Raw genomic sequence first — 27,939 nt, forward strand, 5'->3', positions numbered from 1 at the left:
TATATATATATATATATATATATATATATATATTGTATATATAAATAATTAATATTATAATCATTATTAATGTTATTTGTTGTTATTAATAATATATAATAAAAGTAAGATTTAGGGGGGGGGGGGGGGGGGTCGTGTTTTTTTTTTTTTTTACATCTTTTCACATTATTTTTATATGTATTATCGTTATTCAGTTTGAAGGATCAGTGTTTATGTGCGAAAATCTGTATAAATCAAACAAGATAGCTACACACATTTACCATGTGGTATCATGTTCTGTATATGGCTGTATTATTGGTTATGCTTTAGTCGCAGTCGTATCGCTCCATGACGTGCTTCATCAGATGAGCTGCTCCTGAGAGATGAAGTGCGCGCACACAGATTCACCTGTCTAGCGGGCGCGCGCACCTTCACACACACCTGCGCTTCGCTGAGACTCTCTGCTGACCGGAAGAGGGAGGTTTCCACTCCAGCGAACAGCACAGAGAGAGCAGAGAGAGTGAGGAGAAGAGAGTCATTTAACAAACAAGAAAAGAGCGTAGGACTCCGGGGAAAGGGAAATGTCAGCGCGGATATTTGGAGGAAACATCTGATTTACCGATTTATCTCTTTATTTCTACTTCAAAAATTTATCCAAAGACCTGTAGTGGAGAGGTAAAGGTAAAAACTGTTTTTTTTTTCCACTATTATGAGCATTAGTGACAACCAGAAATAAAAGACAATCATTTTTATATATTTACAAAATGTCAATTTATATCAAATAATGATAATAATCATAATCTCCAGATTTATTTATTTTTTTGTAACGGGCTTATGTAACGGACCATTAGGACAAAATTCGTTATATTGGATTTTACTGATTATAAACTGGACGTGAAATTAGCTGCTGCTTCCTCTTTTTTTATTTAAATAAAAAAAGAATTGCTATGGATTCATGTCCTGAGAAAATAAATGTGAATACTTGAAAACACTAGAGACAAAAATTAAAAAGTAGGCTAAATCTCTCAAAGCTAAAACCATTTCAGCCCTCTAAAATTTAAAGGTTGAGTTTAATTGGCTTAAATTAAACAACATTTAAGGTTACAATCATGCAGTGGTAAATTAATTACAACTTAAACAAGTTTGAATTTAATTATTAATGAAGAAAGTTTTTTAGTTTATTACTAAAAAGTGAGTACATGCCACAAGGAACATTTTGGGATATAATATTTGTTTGTTTTTTTACATTTTGTTGAAAACATTTGACAGTGATTATTAATAACAGCACTGTCTGTAACCCTCTGAAGTTTTTCTCAGTTTGCACTTTGGTTTATTTAACTTGCTTAACCCATATTTGTCTCTGACAGCAGCTATTATGATTTCTAAGCTTTTCTAAACATTTCCAGGTCTGAAAGAAGCAGCAAATCAAAGTTTGGCGGAGGAAACATTGGAATCCATTCCGAGCTTATTTGTCAGTTTTCTTTTGGATAAAGATGCCAGAGAAGAAGATCGGTGAGTGCTGAGCTGTTTCTCTCTCTTTTTTTTAACATCAGACGACTGGATTTGTTAAAGATTAACCACTAGCCGGTGATGGGTCATGTACTCGATTTGTTTTGGTCAGTCTCAATCTGTGTATCATTTTGACAAAAGGCCAAAAGGTGTCAAGACATGACATGACGTGATTTGGCCATACAGCTTTTTTCATGTAAACAATGGATAAAAAGAAAATCAGGGGTATATTAGGGTTTACTGTAAATATATCCACTCTTGAGAAAGCTGAACATTTATTATCTTTCTCAAAAACAAATGCTGTTCAATATTTTACGTGAGCTTGTAAATTTAGACTATAAACAAGACTATTAGCTTGTAAACTATATTTGTTTATCGTCGTTCTGGCTGCTCATATTTAATATCTCACAGGTGACCATCTATTTGAATTCTCTCATTAGAAATGAGAGACACTGCACTGTAAAAAAATATCGTGATTTTAACGGTAAAAATGCTACAGTGAAAAACTGTTAATTGGTTAACAGAAAGTTTCCGTACTATATACGGTAAATAACTGTTGTAGATCTAATGGTACATTTAATGTAATTTTACTGTAAAATACCGTTAAATTTACAGTTTTTGAAAGTGAAAAAGAACAACTCATTGTATAATTTACAGTGAAAAACCGTAAATTGACATTCCCACAATTCCCTGCGTGACACTTCACATTTGATCTATTTTTGTTGAAATAACTATGTTTCTTCATAGTTTTCTTAGTTTGTTCTAATCAGTTATGTACATTAGGGTTTTATGTTACATTTAATGTTGTTAAATTAATGTTTATTGCATTTTTAAAATTTCATGTGTGTTACCATGATGGTGTTTGCAGCTTCTATTATATTAGTGTTACATTTCTTGTGAAAGAGCTGCTTGTGATGAGCTTTGATTGATCATGTGACTCTCATCACTGCTGTGATTGGTGGTTATCAGTGTATTACAATGGTACAAAACAGATATTAATACTTAAATAGGACGTTAAATTCACATTATATCAAATAATGAATTACGGTTTATAACTGTAAATTTTAAGTTAAGTCTGTAAAACCAATAACGTTGCTACTGTATTTTTGACGGTAAAGTACTGGCAACCACAGCTGCCGTTTTTTTACCGTAAAAATCACGGTTTAATTTTTTTACAGTGTGTTCTAGACCAAAACATTCCTTTACAGTGGATACAGAACATTTTAGAGCTGACACAACAGTTTTGTTCTGATTAATGTTAATTTTTAACCCCATTTAAAGGGGCTTGTGATGTTTTAATCTGTCCGCAAAACATGAATCATCCAGGTATGGAGAGAAAGAGAGAGAAAGAGAAAGAGAGAGAGAGAGAGCAGTGTACCATGAAGAAGCTCTGTCTCATACACACCCCCCCCCCACTCAGACAAAAGTACTACTTGTTCTCCGGTCAAATGGGTCATGGCAGGTGCCGTAGAAACAGTCTGAGGCAGTGGGGAAATCCTTAGGAATGAAACGAGAGACAGCAAACAGGAAAACATCACACTGTTTCAGTTTTGTTCTGACCTCTAATGTAACTGTTCAAAGCGGGCTTGGAGAAAACGTCACTGGTCAGTTGAGAGTCACGGTGAGATTTGGATGGTCACATTTTGCCTTTTCTCTTTTTACATTGATATGGCATTTTTTTTTATTGTTTAACAGTTTGTATCAATGACCAAGATGTTTCACAACTAGAATTACAACAGTTCTCATATAGTTCAGTCCAACATCTAGATATATAAAATATTTCATAATTTAGATGCATTTTGAAATACTTTCTGAATGGTCAATAATGGAATTTAAGGATGCTAAACTGCATAATTCATGCAGATAACTGATTTTCTACATATTCCAAAGTAAGGGATTAGTACAATTGTTTAGTTTTTGAAAGAAGTCTCTTCTGCTCACCAAGGCTGCATTTATTTAATAAAAATACAGTAAAAACAGTAATATTGTGAAATATTTTTACAAATTAAAATATCTTTTTTTCTATTTGATGTAATTTATTCCGATGATGTCAAATCTGAATTTTCAGCATTACTCCAGTCTTCAGTGTCACATGATCCTTCAGAAATCATTCTATGCAGCTCAAGAAACATTTCTGATTATTATCAATGTTAATATTCTTGTTGAAACAGTAATACATTGTTTTCATGATTCTTATCATTCATTATAAATCTTTACTGATCGATGTGTCTTTGAGGAATAAAAATATAAATTTCTTTAAAAAATAAAATATTACTGACCCCAAACATTTAAACGGTAGTGTAGATGTTCTCGTTTTGCATCTTTTCGATCACTTGCCGTCATAGTTCAACAAAACAGTTTCAACTTCATAATTCATTTATTGGGAAAGTAATTGTGTAATGAGCAGGGTAAAATACAGTTAATCATTACTGCTTAATAAATATTTCACTTCACATGTGATGACCATGTTAGATTTTATTTTACTCTGATGACTGGGTATCTGTGCATTACTGCTTACATACTGTAGTGTAAGAAATAATGTTAGAGAATATAGGATTCCTATCTCAGCTCCTGGTCTTAGAAATTACAATTCAATGAATCATGGAAGAGTAGCTGCCGATTCCCCACCATTTCTTCATTTCATCAATTCTTATCATGACAGAAACATCTAGCATGATTTGCTTGTTTGCACCATGAGGATCATAAGAAATACTTGAAATACTATAAAGACTGTTTCTACGTAATGCGTCCCTATGACCCATGCAAAGGGTTGTGCGTTCGGCCCTGTTGCAGAGCTGCGGTAACCTGTTTTGTGTGTTTGTTTGCTCTGGGCTTATCAGACAGAACAGTCTCTGCATGTCTGATGGGCCTACTGTTAATCATCACACCAGAGCTTCTGTCTGAAATAGGTTTTCATGCTTGAATATTCAAATAGCACATTATTTTTCACATACATTGTTGCTGCATCTCTCTCTCCCTCTCCCAGTCTGTCAGTAATGCCCTGGGGTGCGTTTCCCAAAGCCAACTATCGTCGCAAGTTCTGCCGTTTCCAAAAGAGTTCAATGCAACTTGCGACCATATTGGCTAACGATGATTTTGGGAAACGCACCCCTGTTTAGTTCCTGTCTCTATGAAGCCTCTCCTTCTGAAAAGCACAATGTGTTCTGATTGGTCAACCGCTTCGAGCGTGTTTGGGAAATGCCACGCCCCTTACCATAACCGCACACTACTAACGCAACTCAACCAGGCCTCACCTCCCTTTTCTGCATATGGCTTGGGCGGGAATTATTTAAATAAAGAATATTGTGGCGTGTTCGTTTCCTGGAAGAAAACTGATATAGAGATTAAGGGCCATATTTTAAGGATCTAAGCACATGGTCTAAAGCGCATGGTGCACGGAGGGCGTGTCCGAATCCACTTTTGCTAGTTTAACGACGGGAAAAATGATTGGCGCGCGGCGCATGGTCTAGGGTTGTCTCTGTTCTCTTAATGAGTAATGGGTGTGTTTTGGGCGTAACGTGCAATAAACCAATCAGAGTCTCATCTCCCATTCCCTTTAAAAGTCAGTTGTGCTCATGCTATGGCAGATTCGCTATTTATATGGCGGAATTTGCAAGTGGAAAAACTGAATGCTTCTCTAGCAAGGAAACGGATCAGCTCGTGTGCAAGGTTAAAGCGCGCAAGCAGACCATCTATGGGACAAGCCGGATTCCACCATATCTTTATGTACACAATAATATTGTAATCCTTTCATTTTTAATATTTGGCATGTTTGTATGCTGCTAAGCGTCCCTGTGTGTGTAATATGGTCCTGGTGATCCATGTTTATTTTAGCATATTGAGTCTTGTCAATGAATATAGTTTATTTTGGTTGGAGCCGTGGCACATTGGTACAGTAAGGCGTGAGCTTGAAATGCTGGGGATGCAGGTTTGATTCTGGCCTGTATTATTGCTCAGAGATTGTTATTTTTGAGCTCATGAAATCTAAAACTGTATATTATTTCCTTAAAATTATGATTTTTTACCTATGACAGTATTTTACACATTTAGCATCAAGCAGTTGCAGGAAAGCCACCTATTATGATTTTTCATATCATTGGCTTTTAATAAAAGTAAAAGAAATCAAAATGTACACTTAAGAACAATGTTAGGATGCATTATTCTTCTTTTTTTAACATGAGTAAATCAAATCAAAGTGAAAATGAAGAAAAATGTGTCCATTAAGTTAAGTTTAAGGACAATATGGCAAGGCAATAAAAACAACAATTCAGAAATAATATGTATTTAAAAAGCAATGTTAAATATTAATATCATATAAAAATATATTATTGTCTTTAAACTTTATAATTTTGATTTATTGAAATGGAAATATTATTCTTTTTACTTTCCTTCTCTTTTTCTAATGTTATTGGATTCTTTCATGTCAAGAATAGTCATTAGGAGAATCAAACAATAAAAATAAAAAAAAGACAGTAGCCAAAAAAAGAGTATATGCTATTAATATATAATTTTATTTATATTTTATTAATGGTTTGAATACATAATTTAGGGATGTGTGTTTTCTTTTGACATGTTTATTCAGTGTTAACATGATCAATGTACAACGTGTCTTCCCGAGGGAAATAGAAATACCTTAACAGAAAATATTCAAAATATTGTGACACGGGTTTGGTTTCAAATAAACTACAAAAACAACTCCAAAACAAAAAGGATAGTGTATAAATGATAACATACATGCATAAACATGTTCAAAATTATAAATAGATAGATAAAGGGACCACAGTAGGAATAATAGAAATAAGAATAATACCAATTATAAATAATAATAATATTGGTGACTAGGTTAGTCACAAAGTTTAACATTCAAACCCTACAGAAAAGCATAAATCTATCATCACCATTAACATAAGCCTAAAGTGGAGACTGATACATGTCATTTGGAACACAAAAGAACATCAGAACACAAAAGAACCCAGACCATTCTCTGTAAGTTGCAAACCCCACACCCCAGAAAGAGCTCTAATTAGCACACATGACTATTTTTCTCACATCCAAAGGCAAGTGATCTATACAGAGACCATAAGTTCTGAAAGTTCTGTGCATTACCCTTAAGCAAAGCAGCCAGTCTCTCATGGGGCAAAACTGCAAAGATTTCTCTATACCACTGAGTCACAGAAGGGGGAGTGTCATTAATCCATCTAATAAGGATGCATTTCCTTGCCACAAGTAGTAGTTTATCTAACAATTTGTAACCTGTTGCATCCAGTATAAGTGTCATTGCCTGCCTCTTGGATGGGAGCCCCAAAAGAAAAAGACCAGGATCTTTTTTCAATTTTATCTGAAGAATGGTGTTAATTTCGCAAGCAATGAAGCTCCAAAATCTAGAGATATACTGGCAACTCCAAAAACAGTGAAAGTATGTCCCCATCTCTGTATGGCACTTAACACAAAGGGCAGATATAGTATGATCAATTTTCATTCATTATAACTGGCGTCACTCTATGCAATATCTTATATTGAGTCTCTCTGAGCCGGTTACAAGTAAAAGTGGATCTCACACATTTAATGGCCTCCTGCCAATAATCATCTATATATTCATTGCACAGGTCTTCCTCCCATTTGCGAGCCACTGTATTCAAGAGTCCAGAGGCATGAGAGTATATAAAAGAATAAAACCTAGATAAAAAATGAGCAGCATTAGCTGTGTTGAAGAGGAAACTCTCCAAATTGCTAAGTTCTGACGAATCCGGCACAGATCTTTGCTTTGAAAAGACATAATGCTGAATTTGTAAATAACCAAAGTGGTGTTGCTTTGGGAGATCGAACTTCTGTCGCAATTGTTGGAAGGACATTAGGGAGCCATCCTGGAACAAGTACCCTAGTACACGAATCCCCTTCATGTGCCATATGCTTTAAAGATATAGGCGAACCTAAGCCCGGGGCAAAGTCCTGATTCAAGTAAATTGGACTCAGCATGAACATAATTTCACCTGTCCCAAAGAACCTTGAGATCTGTCGCAAAGCTTTAACCGAATTGTAAAGTATCGGATTTCTCCTCTCTATATCCACATGCTTGTAGGGGCAAGCAAACAGGCTCCAAATAGAGAATGGGAAACAAGCCCAGGAATCCACACTAGGACACAGATCACAGTAGGACCTGTACCACTCCCAAATGAGTCTGGCATGGCAAGCCTAATTATAATATAAAATATTAGGCATAGCTAAACCACCCAGTTCTACTGGCAACTGCAAAGATTTAATCTTTTGTCTAGGCTTCCTTCCGTTCCATGCAAATCTAGAAAAAGCACTTTCCATCTCTGCAGAGACTTTCCTGCTTAGCCATAAGGGTAGCATCTGAAGAGGGTTACAAAAATTGAGGAAGAATATTCATTTTGATTAAACTTATCCTATGAGCAGCGAAAGAGGAAGAGCTTGCCAGCGGTTTAAATATTTTTTTACAGTATGAATAATCGGGGCACAATTAAGTTTCCATAATTTATTCAGGTCAGTTGACACATTAATCCCAAGGTAAACAAATCCGGATTTAGACCATTTAAAGGGGAAGTTAATCAAAGATTCAGTATTAAAATTGCCTAACGGTAATTTGCTAAAGTTAATGATGAAACCAAACTCATCAAATAAAGACAGCATTGTTGGTATAGATCATTCGGGTGATGATAAAAACAACAGAATATCATCTGCATACAATGCTATTTTGTGCTCTACACCCATCATTGCAATACCTGTTATACCTCTATGCTGTCTGATAGCCTCTGCTAAAGGTTCCAGAGCCAGCGCGAACAAGAGCGGGCTCAGCGGACATCCCTGTCTGGTGCACCTAGCAAGTGGGAAGGGATCTGACCGTAAGCCGTTAGTAATAACACAGGACGTAGGGGAATGGTAGATAGTTTGAATCCATTTCAGAAAGTCACCATCTATACCAAATCTCTGCAAAGCTTCAAACAGGTACCCCCACTCTACCCTGTCAAAAGCCTTCTCTGCATCCAGAGATACAGAGATAGCCTCACAATGCTGTTGGTTTGGGATGTGTGTTTTCATATTTCATAACTTTTGTTTCCATATCTTGGCAAATCTGAGCTAAGTATGGCATTGTTGAGATCCTCTGAAACTCTAAAAGAGACACATGTGAGATTGTTAGGGTGTTTTTCTCAGAATAAACATCTGAGAAGCAGGATACACAAGTCATATGTATTTCAAAGTCATATTTATATTCGGTGGGTGTGTTATCTAGGATAATAATGGCTATTGATTGAGCTATTGATTGATAATAAAGTAGGGCTTGTAAATGGTAGAACTGGTAAATGATCAGTGCATGCAGGTCTGGATATTATATGTTTTTTGGCATTGGTCAATAACACTGACATGGTTACATCTATTTTGTCTAGGAACATGCTGACACTGCTCTCTCTCTCTCTCTCTCTCTCTCTCTCTCTCTCTCTCTCTCTCTCTCTCTCTCTCTCTCTCTCTCTCTCTCTCTATATATATATATATATATGTGTGTGTGTGTGTGTGTGGTCCAGGTATACTCTATGTTATGTGGATATCTAAAATCCTTGTCATTGTGGGGAAATTTTTTGGTATAAGGAAAACAGCTTAGAAATCATATTAAGTGATGTTTTTTGAAAATGCAGAAAGTTTTCTGTGATGGGTAGGTTTAGGGTTAAGAGAATGAAGTTACAATTTGTACAGTATACAAATCATTATGTCTATGGAATGTCCTTATAAAACATGTAAACCCAATGTGTGTGTGTGTGTGCGTGTGTGGAGAGAGAGCTGATCATGACACTGAGATTCAGTCCCCGTTTACTTTAGCAGAGAGGAATTGATGACTTTGGACTATTGATTTTGTTCATGGTTCTGTTCTTTCCATCAGCTTTGTCATGATTTATGTGTTTGCTCACAAGCATGTATTTTAACATTCACAAAATCTCACATTACTGCATTAAATACATGTACTGTCCTGTTGGTTTCTGTCCTACAGGAAGTCCAGGGATGACCATCTTCAGTCCGTATCGTGTGGTCGCTGCGGTAGCCGTGATCTTGATCATTCTGGGGGGACTGGGAGCCGCCATCTGGGCCCTTGGTAAGACTTTCGGCTCGGCTTTCTGGGAATTCTGGTTTGCTTCTAGGAACTGCTGATTTAATGGAATACTGCAGTCTCTCCAGAGACTCATTACACTTGTTCTGTTTGTTTGATTTTCAGTCACGTATCTTAGAACAACAGAAGATACTGGATTATTTGATGGTAAGCATTGCTCATTTTTAATTACATTTAAATATATTAATATTATATTTAAAAGCTGCAGTCCGTAACTTTTTTGGGTTATCTGCTTGCCTTAACTCGATTCAAAACGGTAAGCTTGTAATAATGTTTTTAATTCCAGTGGTACTGGTGGATTTCCGCGGGAAATTCGACCATGTCTTTGCTTCATTACGTCACATCTGTACACATAAAGAAGGTGTCTCGGCTAGTAGGCTATATTGCGTTTGAGGATGTTGGAGGTGGAGATTTATAGCCTTTTCTCGCATCACATGATATAATTAAACTTATCAATTTGATGGCGGATCCAGAAAGGTTGAAACGACAATCACCAGTGACAACTGGAGATTCACCCGTTGTAAAATGGAAGACTTCGGACTTCGGAGTGGCTACAGAAAAAAATAGACTGCAACCAGGCACATGCGAAAACAAGGATAATATCGGAAAGGCACGCAGTGCTGATGTTGTAAACATTAACAATTTGAGAACAAAGTATAATTTGTACGGTTAGACGTGATATGATAAGAGATTGTTAGATTTAATCGGCGCGATTTACTGCAATGCTTTTTTTCCCTTAGTTGGTCAGAACAAAAGTGGATGTTGCGTACTTGTTCAGACGACATTTTCCGGTGAAAATTCTTATGTTGGTCACTTCCAAAAAGTAGAATCTGTGATTCCGAATGACAGTATCCACACCGGCGGTACATTCTCCTCAAAACATTGGATTCATCCGCGCTGTGCCGTGCCGAGGCACAACCCACGTAAAGTTGATAATGCCGCGAATAACTGCAATTGCATATTTCGAACAGAGATGGCGACAAAGAGGAAAAACTACGGACTGCAGCTTTAAATAATATTATTATTTGGGGTGTAACAATATATCATGTCACAATATATCGCAATATAAAAATGCAACAATATGTATCGTGGATAGTGACAATATGTATTGTGTATAGTTCACCCAAAATACAAATTACTATGTGGGAAAAAAATTCAAGTTGACAGAGTTTCAGTGTCAGTACTACATTAAACTACTATATATAATGTTGAATATAATGTATAATAATGCAATGGGGGAATATTTGTGGATCCTGATAATGCCAAATGTCTCATGTTACCAGTAAAAAGTGGCCTACATTATTTTAAATATATCTAGTTAGTGACATCTAAAATAATTCTGTATTTTCCACTTCAGAATCATGAATATTTTTATTCTGGTTTCTCTATTGTCCTGTGAATTGGGTTACTAGCATCAAGTCCAATTCTATTCATTTACACCCACAATGTAATACCAAATTTAGCATTTTAATCAACAGTAAAGTTTTTGTTAACCTTTTATCATATGTCTCGGAGTATCACAATAATATCGTATCGTGAGTTCAGTATCGTGATATGTATCGAATCGTGACATTAGGGTATCGTTACACCCCTAATTAGTATACATGTATATAGGTAATTTTTGTGTTTTTGAAAAAAGTCTACTAAATATATATAAATCTGAAATAGTATGAACCCACGGACTGTCTTCATTATGTCCTGCAGTGCAGGTGAGTGCAGCTGACCAGAGGCTGAGAGTGTTTGACTCCACCCAGCGGAGATGGAGACATGTCTGCTCGTCCAGCGTCAACCAGCTCATCGCCAACATCAGCTGTGAAGAGATGGGCTTCATCAGGTAACAAACAAGCATGCCAGGCTCACTGTTTCTCAGGTATAGACATTCATTTAGTCAAGCCAGATTCAATTGTTGACTGGAATTCATCACTGTTTTAGTTATGTCTTGATTTGCATTTTTTCTTTCCATTCAGTGCAGTAAATGTCTCAGCCACATGTGCTCCTGACAATGGTGGTGAGCGAGATTTTTTCTGTGTGAAAGATAGTGAGTTAACATACGGGAAGAAGATAAAAACAGCCCTCTATCCATGGTAAGACATTACCTTTTCATATGATTAAATATAAATATATGCGCCATGAACATCACCAAATTGAATAAAAAAATAAACTTTTAAACAGTTCCCTTTTAGCCATTGTTTGCACCAAGGGGGATGCAACTGATACCTGGAGAAAGCTCTCAGTTAGCATTCTCTATAGCAAGCTATACATTTAGCATTTTAAATAGTCTACCAAAACTGGTTAAAAAAAAAACAAAAAAAACTATAATATATTGAAATATTTGTGATTTAATATGTTGCTTGCAATGGCCATCAAGGGAGAAATACACTTTCTGGCCACTCTCTTAATCTTTGATTACACTGGTCAAGAGTTTGGAATAATTATGATTTTATAACAATTCTGATAATTATGATATGAAGTCTTTTATGCTCACCCAGGCTTTTATTTGATCACAAATATAATAAAAACAGTAACATTGTGAATATTATTACAATTTAAATTTACTCTTTTTTATTTTTTATTTCAGCATTCAATTCCTGTGATCAAAGCTGAATTTTCAGCATCATTACTCCAGTCTTCAGTGTCACATGATCCTTCAGAAATCATCCTAATATGCTGATTTGCTTCTCAGTTATTAATAATGATTCTTACTGTTATCCATTTTGAAAACATTTAATAAATATGCTTAATATTTTTGTGGAAACTGTGACATTTTTTCAGGATTCTTTGATTCACAGAAAGTTCAAAAGAACAGCATTTATTTGAAATAGAAATCTTTTATAACATTACCGAATTACTTACCCCAAACCTTTGAATGTTATAGTGTAGCTATCATGGTTTCCACAAAAATATTAAGCAGCAAAAACTTTTTTAACATTGATAATAATCAGCCAGCGTATTAGAATGATTTCTGAAGGATCATGTGACACTTAAGACTGGAGTAATGATGCTGAAAATTCTGCTTTGCATCACAGGAATAAGTTAAATTTTTAAATATATTCAAATAGAAAACAGTTATTTTAAATTGTAATAAGATTATTTAAAAAAAAAAAAAAAGCTAAGAACCGATTGCAATAGTCTTAACATTCTGATGTTTCATTTCTGTTTCAGTAAATGTGACAAAGGTCAGATACTAGAGGTGATTTGTCAGGGTAAGTGCTACAACTCAATTTGTAGCATTTAGAATATTTCTTCACCGCAAATAGGCTACATGATCTGTTGACTCTCTATCGCTGTAGACTGTGGTCGTCGTATGCTGCCTGAAGAGCGGATCGTGGGGGGTGTCGATGCTCGCCAGGGTTCGTGGCCGTGGCAGGTCAGCCTACAGTATGATGGAGTTCACCAGTGTGGTGGATCCATCATTTCCGATCGCTGGATTGTCAGTGCTGCACACTGCTTTCCTGAGTGAGTGACACACATTTTACACCCATATTCTCGAACGTCCAGAATGCATTAAAAGTTTTTGGTTTTCAGTTGAAAATTGTGTTGTGTAAGCAACCCCTAAATTAATAACTAATGATTTTTACAACGGAAATTTATCAATCAAAAACTTACTTAAGCTGGACAATGACTTTCTTCTAGATCTGATTTACAGCCAAAACAATCTTTGTTGCATTAATTTCCTAATATCACTGTAAAGCTGCTTTGAAACAATCTGTATAGTAAGTGCTATATAAATGAAGGTGGCTTGATATTTAATTTTTTACTACTGTACTAATACATGCTAGCAATGTGTTAAAACATGTTAAAATCTTTTAGAAACAAGCTAAAACATGCTAGCTCCATGTTAAATATGGTAGCAACATATATCTATCTAGCTATCTATCTTACAGATTGCATGGCTTTAAAACCATGCTAAAACATGCTAGCAATGTGTTAAAACATGTTAGCAGCATGTTAAAAACTTCTAGAAACAGGTTAAAACAAGCTATAGCTCCATGTGAACAACTTCTAAGCAAGCTAAAACATGCTAGCTCCACGCTAAAATGGTTAGCAACGTCTATCTGTCCATCTTTGATTGTAGGCCTATATCAGCTAAAACGTGCTAGCAATGTGTTAAAACATGTTAGCAACATGATAACAACTAGAAACAAGCTAAAAAAAAACCATCTATCTATCTATCTATCTGCAAGATCTCACTCTCAGGCTTGTATCCTCAGGAGGTATCGCCACGTGTCACGCTGGCGGGTTCTGATGGGATCGATCTACAACACTCCCATCCGTAAGAACGTTGTGATTGCCGAGGTGAAGACTGTTGTCTACCACAGCAGCTACCTGCCCTTCGTCGACGCCAACATTGATGACAATAGTCGTGACATTGCAGTCCTGGCGCTGACAAAACCTCTGCAGTTTACTGGTGAGTTTTTACACAGAACTACAGAAAATGGTAACACTTTATTTTGATGGTCCCCTTTATACATTTTGTTGACTATAAGTAACATTGCACCTACATGTCAACTAGCAGTCATTAGAGTATTAGTAGACTGTCTGCTTAATATCTGCTAACACTTCATTTGTCTCCCCAACAGACATTTACTGACTATAAGTAGCTTTGCAAGTCAACTTATTCTACTAACCCTATAACCTAACAGTTTACTAATAATCTACTAATACTCTAATGAGAATTAGTCGGCATGTAGGTGCAACGTTTATAGACAACCGAATTTTTAAGGACCATTAAAATAAAGTGTAACTCAAGGAAATATATGCACATTGAAATTTCCTTGGCCAAAATCTGGCTCCATGTAAATACATATTAAATATTTGATCTGTTCTGATTGGCTGCATTTTTGCTTTTGGTGTGGACAGAAAAATGATCGGAAACGTTTGCTTTAACCACTCTGAATAAAAGTGTCTTTTAAATATTACAGTAAATAGCATCTTAACACAAAGCTATTTTTTATAAAATAATTTGTTCATAAAAGATATGTCTCTGTGTAACAAGGACAAATCTTTGCTAGCAGCAGTTTAATTGGAGTTTGTTTTGGAGTTTGTTTTTCATTAGGTAGTAGTGGTATGTTACAGGCCTGTCTGGGTGAACACACAGCATTATAGTAAAACCTCCCTCTGGTCTCAGGTTGCTCGTCCTGAGAACAAAGCTCCTCTATTTCCACGCGGCCTTGAGTCGAAACAAAAGACAGTACTTTTCCTGAAGGACAAAGCTTTTGCTCATATTCACAGTTTTCTGTTTAGTTAAACAGAATGTTGAAAGGAAAAATGTTGGATTTTATTTTGCTCTCTAAAAAATCGCAGTGATGCAATAGAAGAAACATTTTTTGGTTCCTAAATAACCTTTTAGCAAACAGTTCTTAAAATAACCTATTTTTTCTTAGTGTGAAGAATATTTTTAAAAAAATTTATAGAACCTTTTTTCCACAACAGAGAACCTTGTTTTTGAACTTCTGTTTTTGCGGTAGCTCTCTTTCTATTGCTGTCGAAGAGTAATTAGCTGGTGAAGTGGATCTTCTTATTGTAGAGTTAATGAAACACGCCGACTTTTTGGGATTTTAGCTTATTCACCGTATCCCCCAGAGTTAGATAAATCCATACATACGCTTTTCATCTCCGTGCGTGCCATAACTCTGTCTGACGCACACACCGCTAGCCTAGCTTAGCACAAATACTGGAGGTAAACGGCTCCAGCTAGCATACTGCTTCCAATAAGTGACAAAATAACGCCAACATTTTCCTATTTACATGTGATTTGTATAGTCACAGCATGTAGAAATAACAAGGTCACATGAGACACAGCCATCTTCTAACTGTAAACATATTTTGGATTTGCTCCAACTCTGAGCAAACTCTCTGCTCCTCACCACGGGGCTTCTCAGGTGCTGCGAGCAAATCACTCCGCCCAAGTAGCAGTGCTTCGCCTTCTGAGAATATAGTTCCCAGTATGTATACGGTTAGAAGATGGCTGTGTCTCATGTGACCTTGTTATTTGTACACACTGTGACTATACAAATCACAACATGTAAATAGGAAAATGTTGGCATTATTTTGTCACTTTTTGAGAGCAGTATGCTAGCTGGAGCCGTTTACCTCCAGTCTTTGTGCTAAGCTAAGCTAGCGGTGGGTGCGTCAGACAAGAGTTACGGCACGCACGGAGATGAAAAGGGTATGTATGGACTTATCTAACTCGGTGAATAAGCTAAAGTCCCAAAAAGTCGGCATGTTCCTTCAACGACAGTTATCATGGGCATTGCAATGTTTAAAGCGAATGTCATAACAGATATCAGTAGAAGATTTTAAAACAAGTGGTTCATTCATAAATCCGTAAGATCTTACCTTCATGCTGTGGAAATACAAACTGGAAGACGGAACACAACAAGCGCAGCACTAAAAAGGGGCGGAGCTACACGAGGTCAAAGGAAATAGAGCGTGAGAATTGTGAATGACTGTGTGTGAAACTGTTTTCCTTCCCCAGCTGACATAATCTCTTTTGGTGTTTTAGATTATATACAGCCAGTGTGTCTTCCGACCTACGGCCAGCGTTTGGCGGATGGGCAGATAGGTACAGTAACTGGCTGGGGTAACATGGAGTATTATGGTTAGTAATCTCTCATTCTGTGTCTTTATTTAAAGGTCACTGTTGTGCCATATTACAGTGTTTATCATCTTTACCTGGAACTCGAGACTTGCTGTCTGTCTGTCTCTTTGACCTTTGTGTCACTGACCTGTGCAAGTGCTGTTGTGCTCGAATTAACCACGTGTGCGAACTTCTGTCAGTTACCAGGCAATAATTTCAACTTCCCTCAGTTTGTATAAACAGTAGACTTTTTTTTAGTACTTTTAAACACATAAAAGCACTTAAATTAATTCTTTAGTATAAAATACTTTTCTTGGTGGGGGAATATCTGATTATGTTTATTGAGTTTGATTCTATCACATCATTCCAGTGTTGTTATCTCTTAATTAATAGTAATAGTTAATACTTAATAGTATTGAATTATGCAGTGCACTTGTATCCCTGGTTTTCTTTAGCCTAGTCCCAGACTAAAATGCATGTTTGAACTGTTTTAACTGAAAGCAATTTGCACTGGCATATATACTTAAGATATTTCAGTGCCATTGTTTTGTCTCAAGATTCACACCGATTTTTTTATTGTTTTTTTTTTTTATGGCACGTTTATAAAAGATACTTAAATGTCCTAATTGAACTAAGGCCTAAATCTGAGCCCTGTCTGTGAAACCATGCCGGTTTAATTGCATTAATTTAAGTTACATTACATTAAGTATTTTAGGTATATTATTTCCATAATAAGTACTCCTCTTAATTATTAATTATTGTTTCACATGGAATTATTAACTAAATTTAAATAATACAATAAATAAAGTAAAATATACTGTAAATATTAGTTGAAAATATTCAACTTATTTTATTTCAGATTTTTCATTTTAATTTAAAACTAAAGCTGAAATCAATATAAATAAATAAAATAAAACTTGAAATAAAATGAAATAAAACTATAATAATATTACTTTTATAATTCTATAATATATATATATATATATATATATATATATGTATATATATTACTATAATACTATAATACTATAATACTATATACTAATACTATAATATATCAGTATATAATGATAATAAAATGGTTATACTTTTAGAACAGTTTAATGTATTAAATGATTATTCATGTTGCTGTCCACTTACCTGCTAAGCTCTCATTTACTATAAACACATTACCTGTTTGTTCATAAACAATGAGGGTCACGTATTAGTTATTGACAGCATGCCAGCCTTCATGTCATGTCAGAATGATCATATTTATGAGATTAATGCACACAAACACAGCCAATTTGCAACTGAATCACCAATGGAAAACAAGAGAAACATGCCTGAAACGAATTGGCCTGGATCATAGTAGTAAGTTATAAAGATTATAATCGTGAATACCATGAATGTTTCCTGTGTAAATGCATTTGTGATTATATTCGCATATAATGTTCACGCAATGTCATAAATGTGTTTCCATACCTTTGCCACACAAATGCATTTACATCACAGGATACAATGTATCATGACATTCACAATTTTTATAACTTATTATGTCCTTGTCCAATGTCACAACAGAGAAAATGTAAAGCAAAAGTTACTTCCCATAAAAAGTGATAATGCAACACACTGTTATTAACTGCTTTTTATAATGAGTAAGTAATACTTCTTTTAAATATGAACATTAACATGACTTGAAGGCAACAGATGACACTAGGTTGAAAACCCTCAATATTCACTTAAAGGGTTAGTTCACCCAAAAATGAAAATTCTGTCAGTAATTACTCACCCTCATGTTGTTCCAACCCCGTAAGACCTTCGTTCATCTTCGGAACACAAATTAAGATATTTTTGATTAAATCTGAGTGCTGGATCACTCCTCCATAGGCTTCTAAGACACTATAACTTGCTGGCCCAGAAAATGTATTAAAGACATCGTTAATATAATCCAAGTGACTCCAGTGGCTCAATCTTAAGTTTATAAAGTGACGAGAATACTTTTTGTGCGCAAAAACAAACAAAAATAACGACTTTATTCCACTTTTCATTTCCTTCTCTCTGGGCCTCGAGTCTTTTCACGTAGTGTTTAAGCGTAGCGCGTCTGTGTTGCACGTCACCACGTAGGCTCACTATTGGGCGACGCTGGTCATGTGTGTGATACGTGGTGACGTGCAACACAGACGCGCTATGCTCTAAGGTCTTACGGGGTTGGAACAACATGAGGGTGAGTAATAACTGACAGAATTTTCATTTTTGGCTGAATTAACCCTTTAAGAATTCTAGAAATCATAAACTTTTGTTTGTGCTTCGCTCTGACTCCCTCCTTCACATGTCTTTATTTCTTGCAGGCACTCAAGCCAACATCCTCCAGGAAGCCCATGTGCCCATCATCAGTGATACTGTGTGCAATGGTCCTGATTACTATGACAACCAGGTCACCACCACCATGTTCTGTGCTGGTTATGAGAAGGGAGGAACCGACTCCTGCCAGGTACAGTATCTGCCAGTCTAGTGGTTTTCAGTCCTGGTCCTGGGGACCCACCGCCAGTGGTGTCTCTAGGTTAAGTGGACCCCCTGTACAGTTTAGTGCATCTGGCCCCCTCGTGTTACCGCGTGGGTGTATATTCCCTCCCTGTAGAAATCAGGGAGATCCTTATGGGCCCTCCAATGCATCTGGGCCCCCTGTACACAGTCCCCTGATTCAGATCATCAGCTCTTTAGGTGAGAGCTCTGTGAACTGAACTAAGTGTGTCAGATAAGAGAGACATACAAAATGTGCAGAGCGGTGGATCTCCAGGACCAGGATTGAACATCACTGAGCAGCGCTGCACACAGCCACTAGAGGGAGACATTCATAACTAATGTACATGTGGCTGTGTGGAACTGTGAACTGATATGAGCTCAGTTATGGTATTGTCTCTTATCGGGGACAGCGGTGGTCCTCTGTAAGACCAGCCTTGGCCACTAACTGTAGTAAAATAAGTTGAAGTTGAAGTACTGAAGTATCTGTAATCTAAGTATCTGAAGTAGCCTATCTAGTACTGAAGTTGAAGTATCTAAACAGAAATATAAAAAAACTAACAAAAATAAAAAATACAATTTCTCAAACGTAAAACAAACTGAAAAAACTAAAAGTAAAATATAAAATAAAAAGCTATTTAAAAAGTAATAAATACTATAATATTATATAATAGTATTAAAACAAGGGTTACAAACACTTTACAGTAAGGCCCATTTGTTAACATCAGTAAATACATTAACATTAACAATGAGCAATACATTTGTTAATTTGTTACCCTATTTATTCATCTTTGTTACTGTTAGTTAATAAAATTACAACTAACCATTGTAAGTTGTTCACGTTAGCTCTGGTCCATTAAATAATATTAACAGATACAACTTTTGATCTTAATAATGTATTAGTAACATTAACTGAGATTAAGTAATGCTTTAGAAGTATTCATTTTTAGTTCATGTTAACTAATGCAGTTAACTAATATGTGGAACCTTATTGAAAAGTGTTACTGAAATTAAACTGCATCATTCTCATAGCATGTGTAATGTTTCAGTCCGTTTTAGAAAATGGTATAAATGTGGTTACACTTTTAGAAAGGTTGAATGTTTTAAATGTTTTTTAATGATGCTGCCCACTTAGCTTCCCTTTACTGTGGCATTGTGCACTGATTTTGACATGATATAATCTCTCATATGATGTCAGGGGGACAGTGGTGGTCCTTTTGTAGCAGCGGATGTCCTGTCTAAGACCAGCCGCTATCGTTTGCTGGGAGTGGTAAGCTGGGGCACAGGCTGTGCCATGGCCAAGAAGCCCGGCGTCTACACCCGTGTGTCACGCTTTCTGCCCTGGATTTCTACAGCCATGAGGGTGAGTGATGCAGGATGACCGGCACACTTTCAGCAGCTTATTTACATATCATTAAAACAAACTTTACCTCACTTTTCTCTCACGTTTACCTCCATAGATGTATGAGAATTCCCCGGGAGTGCACAAAATGGCACGGGCGGTTACACCATAGCCATTCAGAGTGGAGAAATGTATTTGAGACTGAAATATTGCCCGTTGAGGTCAGATTGGTTGCTCGGATCTGTGGCTGAGATCAGACGTCTGATGTTGATCTGATGTTCTGTGATGATCAACCTGTCTCAAGGACAAATATCTTTTGCAATATCTGACTCATGGAGGTCAAGAACCATTTCTGATGCTGGCAATTACCATAAAATGTGTTTTCTTTTTAAAACGTGTCTCCAAAGTATAGTACGGTAATCAAATTTGCAATTTTGGCTCAACACAATATCGCTCATATATATATATATATATATATATATATATATATATATATATGAATATATATATATATATATATATGAATATATATATATATATATATATATATATATATATATATATATATATACATACACATACACACACACACACACACACACACACACACACAAACACACACACATACACACACATACAATAGTGGCCAAAAGTGATGTCTTGAGGGGATATTTGTTTTTAATGACCCTACAAGTTTGATTAAACCATAAAAAAAATTATAATAATATTATTAATGTAATATAATGTAATATGTAATATTTAGTAATTATAAATATGAGGGTAGAACAAAACTTGGTTAAGGTATTTATCTAACAAAATGATTTGGCCAACTACAACTACATTTAATATGCAAAACAAATGCATAGAAAAACAACAAGCTCACAGGAAAAAGAGGACATTGACTAAAACATAATCAATTATTAATATTCCATTGGTTCTCTCTTGTTATTGCATGCATTCATAATTTCTTTGTATGACAGCCTGGCCAAAAATTAAAAATGACAAATAAAACAATTGACTCCAAACACAACATGCAATATGCTTACAAAATCTCCTTTTTAACCATATTTGAATGAAGGGTGAAGATGTCAATTTTCCTAGGCCGGACATACATTTTTATTTATTATTTCATTTATGTGTGTGTGTGTGTGTGTGTGTGCGTGCGTGCGTGTGTGTGTGTGTATATATATATATATATATATATATATATATATATATAATAAACAAATAAATGAAATACTAAATATTTTTGTATAACATTCAAGGATATTTTTATCCTAGTTTATTGCTGGTTTGTACAGAGTGTTTGGCATCTAGAAAAATTAAATATATGGTCATGTTCAGCTAGTCAGATAAAAATAAATAAAATAAAGAGAAAAAATTTTTATTTTATTTTTAAGTAATAAAAAAAGCTGTACAAACAGCCATAATATGGATTCCAGACAGGAAGAAAAATACAATTTATTTTATCCTAATCCTAAATATGACCAGGACTTTATCTCAATCTACAGTATTTATCTCAATTTTGTTTACTAGTGGCACAGGTACAGTACAGTATGCTACATAATAATAAGGCATATACTGTAAGTCAGATCTTTATGAACTTATAAGTAGGATTTTGCTGAATAATACAGGCCTGTGAAATGTGCCATGATAAAATATGTACTAAAATGGGTTTTGTAAATTTAAATGGCCAACACAGTGGAAATGTTTAATGAAAACTACACACTTCATTTTACATGTATTTTATTTTCTCTTCTTTTCTGTGTTAAGCATTGATAAGATACAAACCAAAGACTGGTTTAGAGAGCAGAATGAATAAACTCATTGCTGTGGCAGTCAGTATTGTTGCTTATATTGATGTACATACATGAATAGCTTCTTGACTATGCAATGCACTGTTTAATTCAAGTTTATGTCTAATTTTATAAGCTGCTATATTGTTATCCAGATTTTGTACCATAACCTTCTGAATACATTTGTTTTGTAATTTAGTAGCCCGTTAAGCCTGTCAAATAGACAATAAAAGTCGAACAATTTAGCTCTTATTCTATAATATGCTTATTTTTCTGTTTTTCTGTTCATTAAAGTAGCTGATATGAATATATGTACAATATAGAAATTCTGACCTTTGACATACAGTAATCTGACTGCTTTTTCTTTTCAACAAATCTAAATGTTGCACCCTTGATATATGCCTTTTAAATACTGAAATAAAGACATAATTTTTTAATAAAAAACAATAATAATTTGTGGTTACTTTTGTGCTTTAGAAACTTGACATAAAAGCATCAGCTTTTAGATGTTTAAACAATATTTATAAATATACACTACTGTTCAAACATTTGGGGTCGGTAAGATTTTTTTATATTTTTGAAAGAAGTATGCAAGAAGTTTGCTCCCATGCTCACCAATGCTGTATTTATTTGATCAAAAATACAGTAAAAACATTAATATTGTGAAATATTATTACAATCTGAAATAACTGTTTTCTATTTTATTATATTTTAAAATGTGATTTATTTTTGTGATGCAAAGCTGAATTTTCAGCATCATTACTCCAGTCTTCAGTGTCACATGATCCTTCAGAAATCATTCTAATATGCTGATTTGCTGCTCAAGAAACATTTATTATTATTATCATACATTTATTATTTATTATATATTATTATAAGTTGAAATGAAACAGCTGTGCTGCTTCATATTTTTGTGGAAACCCTGATTTTTTTCAGGATCCTTCGATGAAGAGAAAAAACAGTATCAATTTGAAATAGTAATCTTTTGTAACATTATTAATGTCTTTAATGTCACTTTTGATCAATTTAATGCATCTTTGCTGAATAAAAGTTTCAATGGTACTAGTTAATATGTTAAAGTTAAATGTGTGTTAGCTGTGTATTAATTCTGACACAAAAACATCTTGTATATCAATTGCATTAGAATTTTGCATAATTATGTGTGTGTATGTTTATTATTATTATTTAAAAATGACTATATCAGACTATAATGTGTATTTATTCAATGTGAATAATATGCCTGGGATGGTGCAATCATGTTAAGAGCTCTAATTTTCACCTTTTTCATTCTTAATTTCTAATTCTTTCATTCTCCTGCTTATTATAGGTTTGTGCAAATGAATGCAACACGTCAAATCTGAATGCATGCAAGTTAATTCTTCATAAAAACTGCTTCGCATCCTGAACCAAGGCTGGGTGGAAAAAATGTGTCTTTCTGGCTGATGTAAATTTACATCACTGTTTTGGCAGTAAAATGCCTCATACTCAAATAGTTGTTCAATAATGCTAGGAGAAAGGGAAAACATAAAGAAATCAGTGCCAAGCACACAAGGAAGTGTAAAGAGAGCGACGTACACTTCTGTGAAGGTTGGAATAGGGTATGTCCCAGCCCAGCCTAAGGCTTTCTTGGAAGGTTTCCTTGCAAATGAGCATCCTCCGTCCTCCACGGTGTCTTCAACACAGTGTCTACTGAGAACGAGCACGGCTTTCATCCGCTCCGCTACCGAGCGATCGCTCGAGGGACCGCGCCAGCACGAAGGGCTTTCCTTGGCCCTATGACAACTGAGAACATGAGAAGGATGAAGATCCACACCGCTGTCCATCTGATGAGGCTTCTGATCTTAGTGCTGCAGTTTGCTTCACTTACAAACGGTGTGTTTTCATATTTCATTCTAATGCTTACAGTTGAAGAAAATGACTGTGATTCTGAAAGATTCAAGAGCCTTGACTTTTAAACTTGAAAAACTGTAATGGGATAAAAACAATACAAATAGCAGTTGGTTGGTAAAGAAGTATATTTCAAACCTTTCTAGTAGAGTATTGTAACATTTCCCCTTTAATTTGATTTGATTTTTTAGATTGAATTTAATGCTTATTTTGTGTATACACTCTTAAAAACAACAGTTCCAAAAGGGAGTTTTCCCAGTGATGTCTAGAAGGTTCCCTAAAGAACCTTTTTACACTACAAAAGAACCTTTTGTGGAACGGAAAGGTTCCATGGATGTCAAAGTTTCTTTATGGAACCCCTGATGCCAATAAATAAACTTTATTTTTAAGAGTGTAGGTGTGGCCATTAGAATATAGTCAAAAAGTTGATCATTTCTTAGTCAAATCAGCAAAGCCCTTCTGTGATCTGTTGCTTCTCCTCTGCCTTAGGCCTGATATCCACTGTACTTCCTCAAAATGTGACCTCGGAGACTGGGAAAACTGTCACCTTTCAATGTGGTTACAAAGACCTGAACTCGGAAAAAATCAGATTTTACATCATGGGTTCGAAGGTCAATGATTCTGTGTCTTGTCCAGGAGACACAACCAAATACTTACCCGGTCAGGTGAAGAACTGACTTCTCTTTAAACTGTTGTGGTGCACATTCTGTACACTAGCAAAAGTTTGGACATTTTTTACATTTTATAATAACGGTGTTGTCAAAACTAAGACACAACACAAATGCTGTGATCAACCATCAAAAGCTTTAAAAGTATCCACTCTTTGCCTAGATTAGCCTATAGCTCTGCATATTCACGTGGTGCATCCTGGGATGATTGTAAATTGGGTCCAAAACTCTTTTTTTTCTACAATAACTTGGATAACAGGTTTAAATGGGCGAGCTTGACAAAAGCAGCCAACACTACAATTTGTACAATAAAAAAAGTAATTATTTACTTATACAATACTGTAGAAAATGCCCAAATGATGTCACTTCCAGGGTGTCACAAATTTATGGAATGTGTCTTTTTTAATTGTAATACTTTATAATAAAATAATAATATTTAACAAATTAGATATTAGAATATTTTTAATTCAATTTCTTAAAATATAGTATATCATGGACAATGGAATAAGAAATAAGCATATTTATTTTAATTCTCATTTGTAAAATAATCATTGTGAAGGGAAAAAAAATAGGAGATACGAGAAAAATGCTTTTGCGTTCCCCTGAGAAACTTTGCATTCCCTCGCAAAAACTTTTACGTCAAGCCAAGAAATGCAAAGTTTCTTGAGGGAACGCAAAAGCATTGACTTATTATTTTTCCTCCCATCTCGTTTTTTTTCTCTCTCCCACCACCAGGTCCCTTTAGTATGTTTCCCCGTATGTTTCCACACAGAATAAAAAATAAAAATAAAAACAGAAAATAATAGTAATAGTGACTTTTTTTTATCTCAATTCTGAATTTATTTCCCAATTGCGAGTTACAAAGTCAGAATTGTGAGATATAAAAGTACAATTCTGAGAAAGTTGTAATTTTGAGAAAAAAAGTTAGAATTGTACAGAGCCCCTAGAGGGACATGGTGGTGGGAAAAAAAATAATAAGTCAATACTTTTGCATTCTCTCGCAAATGTTTTGCATTTCCCCAAGAAACTTTGCATTCACTCGCAAAGAACACAATTTCTCGAAGGACTGAAAAACATTTGCGAGAGAATGCAAAAGTATTGACTTATCATTTTTTCCTCCCGTCTCATATTTTGTCCCACCATCATGTCCCCTTAAAGGGATAGTTCACACAAAAATGAAAATTCTGTCATTAATTGCTTACTAATTCAACTAATGCAACGACATGAGGGTAAGTAATTAATGACAGAATTTAAATTTTTGGGTGAACTATCCTTTTAAATCTCTGTAGAATTGTGAGATAAAAAGTCGCAATTAGCTTTCTTATTTTTTTATTCAGTGGCGGACAGCTTCCATAGCCTCTAAATAATATTAAATATTCTTAAATATTTCTCCTTTCCTCAGGCAATGAAAGCTGAATGTCGTACTTTATCCAGTGGAGCTGTAGCTGTGTGGGAAATCGCAGCAACATCAGAAGATGATAACGGCACAGTTTTTTTGTGCAGGGTCAATGGTGCTAATGACGCAATCGGAAACCTTTATGTATACGGTATGTTACTAGCAATTAAAAGTGTGTAAGTGAGTGAACAGACAATTGTCTTCATGTCTCTCTCTCTCTCTCTCTCTCTCTCTCTCTGTGTGTGTGTGTGTGTGTGTGTCTTTCAGCGAATGATTCTTACTATGCGAAGCTCATCGGATACGTGATCGGAGGATTTCTATCTGCCCTCATTACCATCGTTGTGGCTTATATCCTGTTGAAAAGATCCGAGAAAGCGCAGCGATGCTTTAGTAAGTTTCTCATTGCTCATGACATTTGGTTCTGTATGTTTGACTGACTTTAATATATTTAATTTACGTTGAGAGATGTTAAGTTATAGACAGGTTGTTTCTAAACTTTGGTCTCGTTTTTCTTTTTTAGGGTCAGTTGGTGGAATCCAAGATGACGTGCAATCGACGTAAACGAAGCAATACTGAAATCCCTCTCATGCTTATAAACAAATGTGGATTTGAAGGGTTTGTAATAATATAGCACAATATATATATAATAAAATTATATAATAATTGTAACATAGGCTACAACATACAGTACAATTATCTTCTATAGCAGATTTGAAAGAAGGGCCTGTGTTTCTGCAGGTTTGATTCTTGTCCAGTAGGGGGCGTCTTCGTTGCTCTTAATTTCCTAACAGGGCATGTTTCTGGTTCAACATAATTTTTTTTTTGGTCATGGAGGAACATTCTTATTAAACTATCATAACTGTGTTCCTATCTCTAACCCTAACCTTCCCCTTAAAACAAAGGGATATTGATCCAGGTCTTTTTGGCTAATCCACTTTTAGCATCAAGCAACTCTACCTTTCCATAATGTTTATCTTACAAATACAAAGATTGGATTATTTAACCATGGATCTACTGTTTAATGAATAGTCAAGTACTCTATGTCATTGCCATACCTACCGTTTACGATATGCACTTATGTTATTTTATTTATTTATTTTAGTTTTTTGAATTGAAAATAAATGACACACAACTTTGACCGATATAAGTTAATTACATTAATTTTACACAGCTTTAAGAGGCTAAATGACAACTTTTCAGGACACAAACTGAGCCTTTTGGATTGTACTGACTGAGTAGATCAATAGTAGATGGGTCAATATTGACACAGGTGGTTCGCTGCACTCTGGAACGACTGTGCTTCTATTCTGCTATGTTTTCCATTGTAGATATCAGTCCATGAGCATTTTAGTTTAGTTTATAAAGATTCTCTCAGAAACTACGCATCTGAACATGTTTTGAAGTTTGGGCTATTTGCATATGTACTCCAGCACACACACACAAGAGATCACATTACAGCACTAAACAACAACTCTCTCTCTCTGGTTTAGCTCACAGTCAGATTTATAATCAATATTATGTGATATTTTCAGATTGTGCTCATAACAATTAAAAATGTAAACATTATTGACTGAAATGTAGATGAGAAAAAAATCTCCATTCTGCATTTCAAATCAGATTATATTTTATATTGTTATTTTTGAATAACATTGTTTGAATTTTAATGCTTAATGTTCTCTTGTGAATGACTTCACTTTCTTGTCAGAGGGACTCTGACATACTGATATAATAGTGATAGTCATTTCTAAATTAACCTATTATCTTCTTTTCAGATTTGTGTAATATGTGACCTCATCAAAACCCACTAGACATATTATTGAGGCTTTTACTCTGTTTTATCAGCATGTACTTTTCATAAAGGTGATTATCATGTATAGAGATGTTTGTTTGGGGTCAGTTCGACCCCAGCGAGAATACATTTAAGGATAATACAATAAAACATTCTGAAATCAAAAAGTGGCAGACGTGTAGTGCATTTCTACTGTGTGTACATCAATCAGATAAATTGGCATGTGAGAATTCATTGCATTTACTCGTGTTTCTAAGACCCCCAACAGGGTTTTTTTCAGTGTTTAAAGAAAAAACTTTCACATTTAGTTTATAGTCAGTTCTTAAAATTCAAAGTCATGAAGAACATTAAACTGCATTAGCTCTTATCATT

General features: G+C 35.1%; 2 protein-coding genes across 3 annotated transcripts; both read left to right on the forward strand.

Annotated features, from left to right (window-relative positions):
• Nucleotides 1–307: 307 nt before the first annotated feature.
• Nucleotides 308–20,421, forward strand: hpn (hepsin). Of its 2 annotated transcripts, none has more exons than XM_084089651.1 (13): nucleotides 308–660; nucleotides 1,386–1,491; nucleotides 9,491–9,592; nucleotides 9,713–9,754; nucleotides 11,312–11,441; nucleotides 11,575–11,691; nucleotides 12,770–12,810; nucleotides 12,898–13,063; nucleotides 13,819–14,015; nucleotides 16,113–16,208; nucleotides 18,518–18,660; nucleotides 19,888–20,052; nucleotides 20,150–20,421. In XM_084089651.1, the coding sequence occupies exons 2-13, from the start codon at nucleotides 1,473–1,475 to the stop codon at nucleotides 20,201–20,203; spliced, it is 1,272 nt and encodes a 423-aa protein (XP_083945777.1). In that variant the 5' UTR covers nucleotides 308–660; nucleotides 1,386–1,472; the 3' UTR covers nucleotides 20,204–20,421. The 2 variants fall into 2 exon arrangements, with proteins under 2 accessions (XP_083945777.1, XP_083945778.1); XM_084089652.1 differs by having other exon boundaries at nucleotides 482–654.
• Nucleotides 20,422–23,512: 3,091 nt separating this feature from the next.
• Nucleotides 23,513–27,729, forward strand: LOC311067119 (uncharacterized protein). Its single transcript, XM_084088738.1, has 5 exons — nucleotides 23,513–23,699; nucleotides 24,204–24,379; nucleotides 25,785–25,929; nucleotides 26,046–26,168; nucleotides 26,299–27,729. The coding sequence occupies exons 1-5, from the start codon at nucleotides 23,603–23,605 to the stop codon at nucleotides 26,337–26,339; spliced, it is 582 nt and encodes a 193-aa protein (XP_083944864.1). The 5' UTR covers nucleotides 23,513–23,602; the 3' UTR covers nucleotides 26,340–27,729.
• Nucleotides 27,730–27,939: the final 210 nt, after the last annotated feature.

The sequence above is a fragment of the Abramis brama genome (genome assembly GCF_963993115.1).
Source record: "Abramis brama genome assembly, chromosome: 17".
In the NCBI taxonomy this organism is placed as follows: Eukaryota; Metazoa; Chordata; class Actinopteri; order Cypriniformes; family Leuciscidae; genus Abramis; species Abramis brama.